Source organism: Rousettus aegyptiacus, unplaced genomic scaffold, assembly GCF_014176215.1.
Source record: "Rousettus aegyptiacus isolate mRouAeg1 unplaced genomic scaffold, mRouAeg1.p scaffold_m13_p_3, whole genome shotgun sequence".
Taxonomy (NCBI): domain Eukaryota; kingdom Metazoa; phylum Chordata; class Mammalia; order Chiroptera; family Pteropodidae; genus Rousettus; species Rousettus aegyptiacus.
In genome coordinates this window covers 127,195,728-127,211,488 of record NW_023416306.1, presented here as the reverse complement: position 1 = coordinate 127,211,488, position 15,761 = coordinate 127,195,728, and the positions used below count along the sequence as shown (strand labels likewise).

General features: G+C 42.2%; 1 protein-coding gene across 2 annotated transcripts in view; it reads right to left on the bottom strand.

The window, feature by feature from the left end:
• Window positions 1-343: 343 nt before the first annotated feature.
• AQP9 (aquaporin 9) overlaps window positions 344-15,761 on the bottom strand; it is a 35,216-nt gene continuing 19,798 nt past the window's right edge. Inside the window, exons 2-6 of one of the 2 annotated variants that reach the window (XM_016160453.2) lie at window positions 14,617-14,737; window positions 9,553-9,690; window positions 8,345-8,463; window positions 6,900-7,117; window positions 344-2,140 (exon numbers count right to left, since the gene is read on the bottom strand). In XM_016160453.2, the coding sequence (XP_016015939.1) occupies window positions 1,966-2,140; window positions 6,900-7,117; window positions 8,345-8,463; window positions 9,553-9,690; window positions 14,617-14,737 (771 nt within the window). In that variant the 3' untranslated portion in view covers window positions 344-1,965. The remainder of the gene's footprint in view (window positions 2,141-6,899; window positions 7,118-8,344; window positions 8,464-9,552; window positions 9,691-14,616; window positions 14,738-15,761) is intronic. The other variant, XM_016160454.2, reaches the window with a different exon arrangement.

The window sequence follows — 15,761 nt, the reverse complement described above, 5'->3', positions numbered from 1 at the left end:
CCAGTCACAACCAAAAACGTCTCCAGACATTGACCCCTTGCAAGTGTGGTGGGTGGGAGTGCGAAGGGAGCAAAACTGCCCCTTACTGGGAACCACCGTTCTCTAGTCCATGAGAATCTCATCCCAAGACTGAGACTCCAGCCGGGATTACCCGGCCACCACTAGACTTGGTTCTCCAAGAAACCTTACGCCCATTTAATTTAACCAAGTAGATGTGCTTGCTCCACCCTGGCTGCACATTAGATATTTACAAATGACCAACTGGGCATTGGCATTTTTCAAAGGCTCCCAATTTGTAGAAAAGATAGGCAACCTCTCAGTTAAGTGTACTTAGCAGTCTTAATACTTATAAAAACTCAAACAAAAAATTTTATTTCAAATCAGAAATATCCAGGTAGTTTTAGAGCAGGAAAATAATTCCACATGTCAGTCAGTAGATTACAGAACACAGGCCACTGGAGATATTTCAAATTGACTTTTTGTTGTTCTGTTATCATCACAAAGCAGTTGGGAAATTCTGGGCTTTCTAGCAGTTTGACTGAAGGTGAATCACTGGATATAGCAATTTCTCTGGTGCTTGTAACTCATAGAGACTCTTCTGACTAAAGTGACACCAATTAGAGGAATATAATGCTTGAGACTGGCAGGAAGCCTTCTGATAATGTTTTCAGGGGAAAAAAAAATGATCAAATTGCTACCTCTTCCCTTTATTAATGCTTCAGTAACAATGGGAATAAAACCAGACAGTGAAGGTCTTTGTATCTTAAGATCTAAGAGAATTACGTCCAGAAGGTGTACACGTTAGGGCAGCTGCCAATCCCACTTCTTATGGCCACCCAGGAAGGGCTGGTCAAGAGTCTCAGCCACATATTGATCTTCTGAAAGGTGTAGGATACATGCGATATTCAACTTCTACATGATCTTAGGCGACTCACTTACTTCCCTGAGATTTTGTTTCCTTATCTGAAAAATGGGCAGCATAGTATTTACCTCACAATAAATTAAATTTGATAACATGTGAAAGTGTTTTGTGAACTGTAAAGCCCAAAAGGTATATTATCTTTCCAGGGACCTCCCATTCTAAAGGTGATACTAGACCAGGAGCCAATGGCTTTCAGTATTGGCTTACAGAGCATGTACAGAATAATGAATGAGTGTAGTCATTAACTTGTCAAATGTCCGGCCTCAAGTAGGCAATTAGGAAAATGCATTAGAGCTAAAAATACAGAATGATGTTTTTTTCATGACTGAGGTTATGATTGTATTTTAAGTTATTATATACTAAAGACCAGAAATTAACTAATATCCTCTTAAAATGCAAAGACTAAGAGATTAATCCAATAAATGATTTCCATTTTTTAAAAAATTCCAGTTGGTGTTCCAAATTTTATCTTGTTTCCTGAGGTTTCTGAATGCCACAATGTCCTCCTGAGCTTTCCAGTTGCATTTTGCTGCATCCTACACCCACTAGGTTTGGAGAATATCAATACTTGTACAATTGTAATAACACAGTTAACCCATTAGTTCCCTAATTCATGGATGTGTTAAATGAAACCACTGTTTTGTCAGAACATAACCTTGGTGAGTTTGAAAATAAGGCTTTTGTGACACTATTTCATATAGGCAATGCAGCTGAAACCATCCAAATAAGTTCATAGTCAAGGTTCCAAGTTAATAGTGCTTATCCAGTAATAACGATTCCCATCAAAGGATGAAATTAACAGGGCAAGAGAGAAGGCTGTTTCAGGAGACAGTCCATGCTATTCTGGGAAATGGGAGAGAAGAGGTCAGTGTTTTCAAAACTTCACTCAGGTGCTTCTTCCAATTAAGTGCTCCACACACACAGCTAGCAGAGAAAATTGGGTAGATCCACCGTAGTCTTGTGAAAACGCAGATACCTGAATACAATCTTTCCTGAAGAGAACACTGGCTCAGTCAACTATAAACCTGGAACTGAGCATGCTACTACATTATCACGCTAAGTTCACATTTCTCGGGTTTGTCCTCAGGTGATTCTGCCTCGAAGTCTGGGTCTGGGTCTGGGTGATGGATTTCAATGAAAAGAACATAGAAGAGGCCTCCGATGGCAGCACCGACCAAAGGGCCCACTACGGGAATCCACCAGAAGTTTTTTCCAGTTCTGAAATCAAATAAGAAATTAGTGATACACCACGTGGCCTTCCTCCTGGTATTAATGCTAGTTATTCACTAACCAGCTAGTCTTTCTCATGCTTATGGCTCCCTTTTAACTAGGCAAGAGCTAAGTATAAAGGAACTCACTGTAGCTTGGCAACCAGCATCCTAGATTTTCCAGTACGCCCCATTTCAGATGAACAAAAAAATTCAAGGCACAGCAGAGGAAGCAGGGGGTGGGAAGGGGCACACTGATACACACGAGGATTCCGCAGTATGAGGTTTAAGGGAAGGCCACATGGCGTGCTTTTGACTGTTATGCTTAATAACTACACGCATGTACCATAGGGCCTTTCGTTTTGTATCAAATTTTGATAAGACAAAGAATAAGAAAGAATAAGAAAAAGAAATAAGCACAAAAAAAGAGGACCGTCCTAGAATTCATGAGAACTAGTTCTAATCTCAGGATTGTCTAGAAGGTCTGTGGGCAAGTCTCCCCTCTCTGAGCTTCGCTCTTCCTTATTCATGGTGGTCTCTTTCACTTGGATCATCCAGAGCCTAAATACAGGCTTGAGGGAAGAGCACTGAGATTGAACATAGCATCCGCTAGATGTCACTCTTACTACATGGGAGAGAGGACCCTGCTTTCTGTTCTTTTGCAGCACCCTTTCCCACGCCCCCAAATCTAGATGGAGGTGTCTGTGAGAGGCGCATGGGCTTTAAAGAGCTAAGAGCCTCCTCTTCAAGAAGCACATGAAGTAAGCATAAGCCACATTATTTGGCCCACCATGTCCTTTCTTCCATCACCGTTTCGTGGTGTATCTTTCACTGCCATTTCACATTTTAGGGTCCAAGATACCTGCCAGGACACAGGTTCCGCTTTCCCTGGATAAACCCTCCTCCTTCCATCAGAACTGAATACCTCGGGCCAGAGTCACAAGTCATCAATGAAGGAGCTCAGATGCGGTTCCCTGACTGGCCCAGTCTTACATGTACACAGGGTCATTTGCATGGTATGATTTGGGGGATGCCAGGAAAATGTCTGTATTAATTGCTTAAAGTACCATCATCAGGAATTCATTGCTTTGGGTAAATTTTTAAAAATTAACACTACTCTTGAGAGCCTCATCCATTAAGTCATTAGCATCTTTTTTAATAATTAAAAAAATGTTCAATTATAGTAGGCATACCACATTATATTAGTTTCAGGTGTACAACACAGTGTTTAGACATCTATGTAACTCACAATGTGAATACCTCAAGCTATCTAGTATGCTCCTGATACCTTACATAGTTATTACAATATTATTGACTATTTTCCTTATGCTATACTTTTTATATCTCCATAACTATTTTGTAACTACCAATTTATACTTAATTCTTTCCTCCTTTTCCACCTAACTTCTCAACCCCCCTCTCATCTGGTAACCCGCAAAATGTTCTGTTATCTATGAGTTTGTTTGTTTGTTTTCGTTATTTTGTTCTTTAGATTCCACTTGTATGTGGAATCATATGGCATTTGTCTTTCTCTGACTTACACTCAGCACAATACCCTCTAGGTCCATCACGAAATATTTTTTTCCATCCCTTTACTTTCAGTCTGTATGTGTCTTTTAAGCTAAAATGAGTCTCTCATAGTCAGCATATTTAAGAGTCTTATTTTCTTATCCATTCAGCCACCCTATCTTATGACTGAGGCACCAAATCCATTTACATTCAAAGCACCCTTTGATAGATATGTAGTTATTGCCATTTTATTACTCATATTTTTCATCTTTTTTTAAAATTCATTCGGCAATGCTATCCTTTGATTTGAGCATTTAATTCTTTTTCATTTGAAGTACTTGTTGATAGATATGTTGTTATTGCCTTTTTTTATTCATATTTTTGATACTTTCTTTTTCTTCTTCTTAAAGAAGTCCCTCCAACATTTCCTATAATATTGGCTTGGTAGTAATGAACTCCTTTCGCTCTTCCTTGTCTGGGAAGCCCCTGCTCTATCCTTTGATTCTAAGTGATAGCTTCGCTGGGTAATCTTGGCTGTAGATCCTGGGTTTTCAACACTGAATATTTTGTGCCAAGCCCCTCTGGCCTGCGAAGTTTCTGTTGAGAAATCAGCTGAGAGTCTTCTGGGTGTTCCCTTGTAGGTAACTAATTGCTTTTCTCTTGCTGCTTTTAAGATTCTCTCTTTGTATGTAATCTTTGGCATTTTAATTATGATGTGTCTTGGTGTGGGCCTCTTTGCGTTCATTTCATTTGGGACTCTTTAACTTCCTGGGGTTGTATGTCTATTTCTTTCACCAGGTTAGGGAAGTTTTCTGTCATTATTTCTTCAAATAGGTTTTCAATTTCTTGCCCTCTCTCTTCTTCTGGTACTCCTATGATGTCAATGTCGTTAGGGTTGATGTTGTCCCAGAGGCCCCTTAAACGATCTGTTTTTTTGGATTCTTTTTTCTCATTGCCATTCTGATTGGGTGTCCTCTATATTGGTGATTTGATCCTCTGCTTTATCCACTCCGTTGTTTCCTTCTGATGTGCTCTTCATTTCCGATATTGTATTCTTCATTTCTGACTGGTTCCCTATTATGTTTTCCATATCCATTTTTGGGTTTTCCATCTCTTTGTTAAAGTTCTCATTGAGTTCATCTATTCTTCCTCTAAGTTAATTGAGCATCCTTATAACCAGTGTTTTGAACTCTGCATTTGATAGATTGATTGTCTCCATTTTGTTGAGTTCTTTTTCTGGAGCTTTGTTCTGTTCTTTCTTGTGGGACATGCTTCTCTTTGTCTCCTCATTTTGGCTGCCTCCCTGTGTCTGTTTCTATGTATTAGATAGGACTCCTAAGTTTCCTGGTCTTAGTAGAATGGCTTTATGTAGTAGTGTCCTGTGGGGCCCAGTGGCATAGTCCTGGGAGGCGTCCAGCTGAAGGCCAAGTTCAGCCACAGCCTGTGTACCTCGAGAGCCACCTGGTAAAAGTCACCAAGCAATCTACAGATGGCTACCACCCATGTTGGGCTTATAGGTGCTTCAAGAGGCCAAGCTAGAAACTGAGGCAGGCTACCGCTAGTGCGGGGCTTGGGGTTGCTCAGCAAAAAGTACAGAGCATGCCCAAGCCAGACGCTGGTGTTTTGGGTTCTGTGAGCCTTTGAGAGATTTTAGGAAAGTCTGTAGCGAGAGCCAAGACAGGATATTTATATGAAATAAACCAGTGGAAGTGGCTTGGGTGGGCCCATAAGTTGGGAGAGGCAGAGTCTCGGGGGATTACCTGGGTGGAGACCTGTGTTATCCAGGTTGATGGCGAGTCAGATATGGTGGTGCCTGCATCCGTCTGCAGGCTGGGAGTGGGGAGGGCTCAACATTTTATATGTTATCAGATTAATTTTGCTAAATTGAAGTTCTAAACATGCCAAACTTCTACCCCAAATCCGTTGCTGCTTCCCATAACCTACAGAACAGGGAGCAGCACAAATCTGAAATTTTTTCTGGGAGTCTAGGACCTCTATGTTCATAAATCACTCTTTCTGGCCTTCTTAATGTGCCTTCCAGCTAGACTGGGTTACTTATTGTTTTAGCATTTTGCCTGATTGAAATATTCTTTCTGTCCTCCATTTAAGCATGTCCAGATATGACAAAATACCTGTAGTTCCACCTTCAAAATTCCTAAAAGTGGAGCTGCAAAACTTCTCTCAGCTCCTGGAGTGAATTAGTCAAATCTCCTTCATGGCACTTGTTAGCTTGAACCTTGTGTGAGTGCCTATGCTAACCCCTGTGAAACAGAACATAAAGGGGAGCAACTGGGCCTTACCATCGTTGGTAAGGGGCCTTGAATAAGAGATCAGGTAGCTGCATGGATGAATAAAGGAAAAGACCCTGATGCTAACAAGGAATATGGAGCTCAAAGTTTGGTGTTAGGTGATTCAGCATTCTCCCGCAGACGTGGTCTCCTACCATGTACTTAGCAAAGCAAAGAGAGAACAGGCAAGATCTCTACCAGACAAGAACCACCATCACGCATAGACCTTTGATTGAATCACCAAGCAGGGCTCTAAGAGAGGCCAGATCACCTTGGGACATCTTTGTTCTAGGGGTCTGTGTGCAGCTAACAGGTGACTTGCTGATGTAAGCAGTGAGCTCAAGAACGTGAGATTGAAGGAAACTCATGAACTAATTCTGGGCTCTGGGAATGAGAATATCTGTAGGATTTGTTTTGATTCTCCATTGGAAGAATACAAAGGACGTTTTCCTGCTGGGGACATATTTTTCAACCCTCTCATGTTCTAGTGGTAATCATTCCAGGACAGAGCTCCTTAATTGTGGCACTCTTGATATTTTTGGCCCAATGATTCTTTGTTCTGGGGGTCTGTGTTGGGTATTGTAGAATGTTTAACAGTATCTTTGTATCCTTGCCTCCTGGCCTCTACCCACTAGATGCCAGTGACAACTTCTTCCCCCACCCTCTCTGGCTGTAACAATCAAAAATGTCTCCAGATGTTCCAAATGTCCCTGAGGATAAAACTGCCTCTGATTGAAAATCACTGTTTTAGAAAATTCATTGTATTCTTAGTTCCCTTCCTTTGTGCCTGTCACACACACACAGCCCCACCATATCACAAATCACCAGTGAAACATTCCACATTCATGACCAGGTTTTGCACTGGACCTCCACTCTCCTATCTGTATTCTCCTGGATCCCAACTCAAAGCACAGCTCTCCCTGCTAAAACATAGCATAAATCTTTTCTTTCCCCACCACCATCGTTACTTACGTGAAGACCTCAAACCCCCATCCTGCTAAAGCAGTGAAAAGTCGGGGACTCAGGTCTCGAGCTGGGTTCATGGCACAGCCACTGTTCAGTCCCAAAGAGGAAGAAATGACAATAATCAGGAGGCCGATGACAATGGGCTCTAGGCCTTTGGGAACTCCCAAGTTTCTGGAGTCAAAGATGGCAAAGACCAACATGAGGAGGAACATGGTGGACACGACCTGGGAAAGGAGAAATTGTACAAGGGGTTTAGCTTATATTCGGCCCACTTGTCCACCTCAAAATTCACCCCTTCTCATAATAACTAACATACACTAGGTGAGCACACCATGCCAGATGCTCTTCTCACAGCAATCCTAGACATGGGCACTAATATTATTCTCCTTTACAGATTAGTCAGTGGCAGTTAAGTGTAGACCCAGAGTTCAACTCTAGAGACTGTCTTTACAACATTATCCTGCTAAATTACTACCCAGCTAAAACAGAAACACAAACTTCAGGCTAGAAGAATGAAGAGGCTCATTAAAATTTGTGAGACAAACTATGCGATATATCAATGGGCAAATAAATGCTCAAAGGAAATAAACAGAAAATTCATAAAAGAAAAGTAAAGAAACAAGCAAGTGGAAAAAACTGATTTGTGATGGAAACTGCAAACAATACCAAATATTGGAGAAATGATACTTGTTTTCTCAGGCTTTTCTAGTAGAACTAAACATGTACCACACTTTGGAAAAGAAATGCAGCAGTAATTTAGAAATACGCATTTTTTAAAAACCCCACCAAATTAACTATTCAGTATGACCCCATTGGATATTTGAGAACCATACCCATAAATAATTTAAAATATGGAAAAATCATAAAGTAAATATGCTCACTTAACCATTAAACTCAACCATTGCACAACATGGGTTTGAACTACATGGGTCTATTCACATGCAGATTGGATGCAGCGTGTTTAAATGTCAGTAAGCCAGAGACACTTTGGCACTTTGAGTTACTTTAAGGGTTTAGATGAACTTGTGCACATGGGCAGACACAGAGGATCTGTGATAGCCTAAAGCTCAACTACCACACTTCACGGTCCTCAAATTGAGATTGCAATGTCTTTTCTTGCAGCCTCCATGTTTAGATCATGTGCACAAAAGAGATGTAACAGTGAGGCAGACCTCATTTGCCCCTGCAGGAGGTGAAATGTCCCGTCATCCACTCTTTTCTGGACTTCAACTGATGTGAAACAAGTGTATATATTAAAGAGGAAGCAGCAAACTCTTTTAACAGTATCAACTTTGACAAAGGCAAAAATTTGTCGAGAAAGCTTGGGTGATGCCCAGTGATTGCTGAGTTCGGAAATGTGGCCTTTCTGATAGGTCTACACTGCTCCCATACAGTCCCATTAAGAAATCGTGTCTTTTCACCAAAGTCAGGCCTTCTGGATGTACACTTACTTGGTCTGCAAATGCATTCTCCAGAGACAGGTATGGAGAAGGGTATGTTGCGAAAATCTGCGCTGTTGCATTCTCTCCCACGATGAGCAGTTTTCCACCAGCAAAGGACATGAGTCCATCTGTGGAAGACAGCTCTGGCACGTTAGTGTTCTCCGGGCAGGGGTGAGGGAGGCTTATGCCAGGTGTTGCGCTAACCAACTGCAGTCAAACACTCAGGTTCGGTTTGGCAGAACAATATTGTTTGCCTCTCTTCACTTATAAGAAAAGGTTGTTTAAGAAATGCCAGAAAATCACAGGATGGCGGGTCAAGGATAGGAGCCCTGGCTGCTCTCCACGGTTTACTCTGAACTCGCGTCGACTCCTTAGCTTGTGGGCCCTGGAAACCAATCTTCTCTGTGGGGAATTGTTCAAATTTTTGAGGTTAACCAAAAGCCAAAGTGGAATCTGAGACCTACACTAGGCAGAATTCACAATTCCCAGAGTGTTCTTAGTAACCCCTAATACCAGTCCACGATGTGGGGCCTTGTGGGACAGTAAGGTTGCCCTCGAGACAGCAGTCGCCACACAGCCGGCACTGACCCCAGGTCTCTCCTACCTCAGGTTCAGTTCCCTCATTTTCCCAGGAAGAAATTGAGACGAGTAAGGTCAAATGACTTATTTAAGTCACACAGGTACTTACTTAGCTCACAAAGAACTAGCGTCTGGGTCTTCGATCATCAGTACTGTGTTTGCCCCCAGGACTGTTGCAGAACAGAAGTCCTGGCTGTTGGGAATTGGGAAGCAGTTCCTCACTGAGCCCATTTCTCAAAGACTTCACTCCGGATTCCTTCTTTAAATATTTACTCATCATACCCTTCGCCACCAGACATCACCTCCTCTCCCAGCCAAATCAGAGAAAGCCACAGAGAAGCCACCAGCCTATTACTTATTTTGGGCACATTCACATTGTAGCACCACTTGGGCCTAAATAGAAGCTTCCTTTAAATTCTTCCCCCTTTTAAGTTGTGACCATTTTCATTAAGAGGCTTCATGAATTTGCCCTAATGATAGTTTTGGCCCTATTATTTAGAACCGAAAACTCTTAGAATCTCTTGACAATCGTTGCAGCTTCCTGTTCTTGCCTTATCTCGCCTCTTCCTACCAAGTGATTCTGACTTTCAAATTATGCCCAGCTTTCCCTAACCTCAGGACCCAGGGGTCTTACTTACCATAGTAAATGCCGAAGAGGGTTGCTGCCCCTATAAAGGCACCTAAGAACTGGGCTCCCACATAAAAAGGCAATTTGAACCATTTCATCCGTCCAAAAAGACACATTGCAAAAGACACAGCTGGGTTAATGTGGCCACCTGCAATAAAGATAAGATTAGGAATGTCACGGGGCAGGTCAGGAAGAATTATTACGAAGAAAACCCTTATCTAGAGACCTTGGGCAGAACTCAGTCTTCTAAGTAGAGAACTATACGTGAGGACACAAAGTCTTGTGTGTATGTGTGTATGCATATGCTGTGTGTGGGGGAGAGAAGGAGGGAGAGGGGAAAAGAGAGGGAGAGAAAGAGAGGAAGAGAAAGAGAGGGAGACGGAAAGAGTTTGAGTGGGGAGGAAGGGAGAAATAATAATCCTCACAGCATCATTAGACACTGTTTAAGAAGTTTAGCTTTTTGAAAAGGGAGTCAGATATAGAAAGAAACTTGTACTCAAGTGGCTCATTGTCTTGTCTTTTCTTTTCCTTCCTTCCTGCCTGCCTTCCTGCCTTCCTTCCTTCCTTCCTTCCTTCCTTCCTTCCTTCCTTCCTTCCCTCCCTCCCTCCTTTTCTTCCTTCTTTCCCCTTTCTCTCTTTCTATCATCTATCTATCTATCTATCTATCTATCTATCTATCTATCTATCTATCTATCTATCTATCATCTACTGGGTTCTCTCTATCTATGAAGCAATAATCTCAAAGAAATTGATGTAAACTGTTAACTTGAACATATTTTTTTAAAGGTCAATACACTTATAAGGTTTAAATCTATAACTAGCAATTCCTCAGTCCATGTCCAAAGGCTATAACAGCAATCTTCGTACTGAAAAGAGACATCTCTTTAAGGGCAAATGACCCTTGGTTGGTGGGCTGTGCCTCTCAACTGAAGTAAGGGACTCAGTTTATTTTGCGTGATCACAGTGTCTGAGGGGATTCTCCACAGTTCTTCTGCATAAATAATATATTTCTCTCAAACACAGAAATGTAGCAACACTTCTGTCATCCCAACCTACATCGGCCTTCTAGATTTTCATCTAGACAGAAGATCAGGTAGAGAGTTTGCTCTGTAGTAAGTCACCAATATCATCAGCTGGCTCTGCTAGTAACAACACTTATTGAAAACTTGCCAAATGCTATCACAGGTATTACACACACTTGATCTTCATAAGATCTCAGTGAGATAAATACTATCTCAGTTAACTGGTGAGGAAACTGAGGCACAGAACTAAAGTAACTTTGTTAAGGCCACATGGTTAAAGTGGTGGAACTAGAATTCAAATCCAGGTTTATCTGAACTCTAGATCCTATGTTCTAAACCACTTACAGAGCTTTGTCAAGTTTATAAAGCTTCTCTGCTACATTGGGCAGGAAAAAAAAAAGAATTTCAAAAATCATCTTTGCGTGTTTGGTTCACTTCTTAGGGACAAATGATGTTCCTCTGAAGACTATAGGTGAGATTTTATGTACAGGGGAAATTAGAGTCACTGTTAATATGATCACATGGAAATGTGGATTTTTGGATTGTAGAAATAGTTGTAAACCGATGAGTGATGATGACGATGGTGATGATGATGATAATGATAATGATGATGATGATACTTTACATTTGACTCTCCACAGAACTTCAAAGTGACTTTGTATTTGGAAGCTCCCCCCTCTGAAGAAAACCATGCTTTTCCCGAGTCTCTAAGCCAAAGTGGACTTGCAGCAGGGAGGAATTCTGGCTGCTGGCAAAACCACAAAGTCCTTTCTACACCTGCCTCTGCCGCTTAGGGGCTAACAAGAGCAAGAAAATGCAAATATTAAAAGCACAGGTTTCCTAAAGAATTATATCAATTGTCTTGCTTTACTTTTAAATCCAACAGAGTCATTATTCTGGACACTAGCAGCACGGCCTACTAGAAAAACTAGAAACAGGGTTTAGGAGCAGGGAACACAGCCCTGTTCCACTTCTCCCAGAGCCTGGTTAGGTAGCCGCCACCTAGCCAGATGGGAAGGACCCATTGTGAAAGGACAAGGGAACACAAAAAAATCACCTCCAGTCAAAAAAGCTAACTTCCCTCAGATGAGTCCACGAATGGGAGAGTTATTTAGCAAGCTCCTCTTCCAAAATAAAACTTCCCATAGGTAGGTTTATGTTTTTTTCACTTTTCTTAACCACCTGGAGGCAGGTACTGTTATTCACCCTGTACTTCATATGGTACAAGGCACTTAGTAGGTGTTTAAGATATAAAAGTTGAAGAACTAAATAGTCAGAGGCCTTTACCCAGATAGCTCGGACTACAATGATCTATAGAGAGGGAAAGTTGTTTGGTGGTCAGAGAGGGTGTGTCTGGGAGGGAGCTTTGCTAAACAACGAGGAAGATTTCTCCTTCCAGAGATGAGTGGCCACTCTGGCTTACCTGAAGGACAAGGCAGAACAGTGTAGTAGAAAGTACATGAGTGCTACAGCCAGAGAGTGCTGCACTAGAGTTTGGCCCTGCCACTTTGTTGTGATGATCAGATTATTCACACGAAGAGCCCCGAGGGGCAGCTGGAGCTCATGAGGTCTGAGATGAAAAAACTTAGGTGAACAGGCTGAACTCTTTCATGGTTCTGCTCTAGACAAGTCCCTTCCTCCTTGCCACCTACAGACAGTTCTATGATAGAGATAATCTTAATGCCTTGTCATTAAGCAAACCAATTTTGCTTTTTCAGTGAATTTATATTACTTAGAGAATGCTACATCAGAAACAACCACCATAGCCTAGGTACGAGCAGGCAGTGTGATGCTCGGTGGGGGACACTGCATAATGAGGGCGTTATGGGTTCTGACTGGCCCGACTGGGTTGCCAGAACTGGCATGTTCACAAGGGAAGCAGCAAGGTAATGTTTTATGTTTCAAAACTGGAATGTCGCTCACCTTACCAGTCTGTGATCACACAATGGGATCCCATTTATGTGTGTGCCCAATATACATTGGTTATTTTTGGAATCTTCAAAGAGGGCCTCACAGGTGCCCACAAACCATTATGTTAGCTGCAGCCACCATGAGAAAGCCGCCTCCCTCACACCATCTTCCTCTCCTGTTCCTGCGGCTGTTGAAGTCAATACTGAGTCTGTATGGATGTCACTGATGGGCCAATGTGTTGTCTGTGCACATTTCCAGAGCCACCAGCCCAGGAGGCCTGAACAGTGCTGGGTTCCAAAAAGAGAGAGGGAGATAAGTTCCCTTTCCAACTCAGTGCTACCTTTTATCAGCCAGGCTCAGAGGCTATTCTACTTGAATTTTGGGATGTCTCTCATAAAAAATTTGGCTAGCTCCCAACCCTTACCTAGAAACGATTCTAGTGAAAAGAGTTCCATCAGTTCTGGCCTTCACCCCTCTAAGCGCAGGGGCTTAACCCTAGTTCAGTTCAGGGGCCAGATGGGAAGATTCCATGTTAACTTCACTTCCTTTCCGCCTTCCTGCTGGTTCCTCCCTTTTCTCTCCTATGGTGACTGCCAGAATTCCCAAGTATGTCAGTGGATACAAAAAGATGTGGACAGCAGTGGTGGTAAAGGGTGTTAGTTACATTGGTCGCGTCTGAGACCAATTAATCCTAAAGTAAACATTTGATGATATTCAATTCAGGGCGTTATTTAAGCAAAACACTCCAAAACCACATCCCACATTTCTACCTAAACAAAACAAACAAAACAAAGCAAACAAAACAAACTAGCTGAGAACGTGCCCACGTTTATAGAGCAGTTTGTAGAAACTCCACTTGCGTGAATGTATGGGGTGGCGGTGGAACATCCTGTATGCTTCTTTTAATTCACCTGTGTCTGGTATTGAGGCCTGCACTATAATTAAGCCTTGGCACATTCAGGGTGGTTCCCTGCTCATTCTTGTGCTAAGGACAGTGCTGGGATCACAGCAAAGGCTTGGCAGGAGTTTGAAAAGAAACACTGCTCATCCCAAACAAATGACATATACAGGAATCTGTAACCAGGATTGCCCCAGGATCTGAGTCTGACTGTGCTATTGAAAGGGCGCCTGCCAGCAAATGACTGTTCTAGGTTCCCAGCCCAAGGAGGCTCCCAGGAGGTCTAAGCCGTCATTCTTCTGTGCTCCAATAACAGTACTTGTCACCAGGCTAGCTGGCTTAACTGCAGGCTCTGCCTGTAATGCCTTTCCTGTAATAGGCCATTGGAAATGTGGTGTGATAATGGGGACATGAGATTTGCTGTCATGTAGGCCTGGGTCAAATCTTTAGTCTGCCTCTTTACCAGCTATGGGACTTGCAGAAATTAACTTAATCCCTCAGAGCTGGAGTTTTCTCTGTAGAATGGAGACACTAACACTCATCTCAGTCCTGCTGGAGAGAGAGGAGCTAAAGTATGTACAGCAGCCAGCATGGTGCCCAGCATACAGAGGTTCCTTTTCCTCCCTTATCATCAGCAATCTTAGTGCTCTGAGCACTCAGACCAGGCTGCTGAAAGATTCCAGGAGCCTTTGGGAAATGGATCGTTTTCATAGTCCCTTCCTAAGTTTCCAGGCTATGTTAAATAGCATTTCATTTTGCTTCTTGAACCTTGGAAATGGCTTCTAATCAGGGAAGAATTAAACCAAGACCTTCTGGATCATGCCTGCACTTCTGTGAAAGCACCAGACATTTGGTAAGTGACTTAGACTCTCTCCGACCGCTGTGGATAAAGGTCCAGGACTTGCCTCTCTGTTGGAGTGACAGTCTTCACTGGGCTACTCACAGGGTACCTGGGAAACGGTTACAAGCAAGTAAAAAATTGTATTGACAGATGAAGAATATGATTCAGTAGCCAGATTTAGGAATCAGTCAGTTCTGAGTTCTATGTCCTATCTCTGTCTCTTGCTAAATGTTGCCTTGGCACAAGTCACTTGCCATTTGCTAGCTATTTTAATGTTATCATCTCTAAAAATAGAATCGAATACATATTCTTGCAGGAGCTAAACAAATGAAGGTGTATAAAGTGCCCAGCACCTAGCACATGGAAATGCTTAATAGTAGCTATTATACTTTTAGTACTTACCAGAGACACCTCCAGTCGCGTAGATGGCCATTACAACTGCCATTGCAAATCCAATAGTGTCGGTTCCTCCAGAACGTCCTCGACTGAGGACAGCTTGGGCAACAGAGCCACATCCAAGGACCTGGAATGAGAAGAAACTCAACAAGTAAGTGAACATGGTCACTGTCAATGATGGAAATCACAGTAACAAGAAGTACCTATCAAGCAAACTCATGGATTGGGCTGCCACAGGCGTCATACAAATCAAATTATAATGTTCCCAGCTATGCACAGGTCATCAGGAGTAAGAGCCAAATCAATAGCACATAACATAACCTGCGCAGATAGCAAAACGGGGGGTCCTGGATGATATCCGGTTGACAGAGATTGGGTCTGCACAGTATTAAAAATTTTGCCTACATTTAAAAATCAGGTAATTTCACAGAATGATCCAGATTTCTGACTTAAGTTTTAAATTAAATTTTCAATTTTGAGATGATTGTAGATTGACATGAGTTCGTAAGAAATAAAACAGAAAGATCCCATGTACCTTTTACCCATGGATTCCTTTTAATCAATTAGATCTGTCAACCCACAGGGAGGAATTTCCTGGAACAGAGTAGCAGTTGGCTGCTCCCTTTAAACAGAGCTTGTGCTCTCTCAGTTGGCTCGCTTCATTTACTTTACTTCGCTCATTTAGGTCTCTGTCCTGGCCCCTGTAGGCATTTGAGTTTTTGATCCCTGCTCTAGAGGCTCCCTGTATAAGCCATATCAGGCTCACAAACAATCATATATGCACATCCAACAAGTAGAAAGGCTGTTTGTACCACATACAAGGCCATTAGCAAAAAAAAAAAGGAAATTTGTGAGGGAATCGAACCGCAATCAAGACATTCTCTCTCTTTTCTCCATATCGTCTCCATATCTTTTCTCCCTGATGAGGCTGTAGTTTCCTAGAGAGCAGAGGCTGCCAAACTTATAGCTTTCCCTATGGCACCAAGCACAATGCTGTAAGTACTTGGCAAATGGATATAAAATGAAGATAAAGTACAACCGTGAGTCTCTGACAGTCTTCAGCTGGTAGAAGATATTTTGGAGAATGAAATCAGTATTCAAAAGGGTTTTGAATATATTATGATACATCCACTCAGCAGAATACTGTTCAT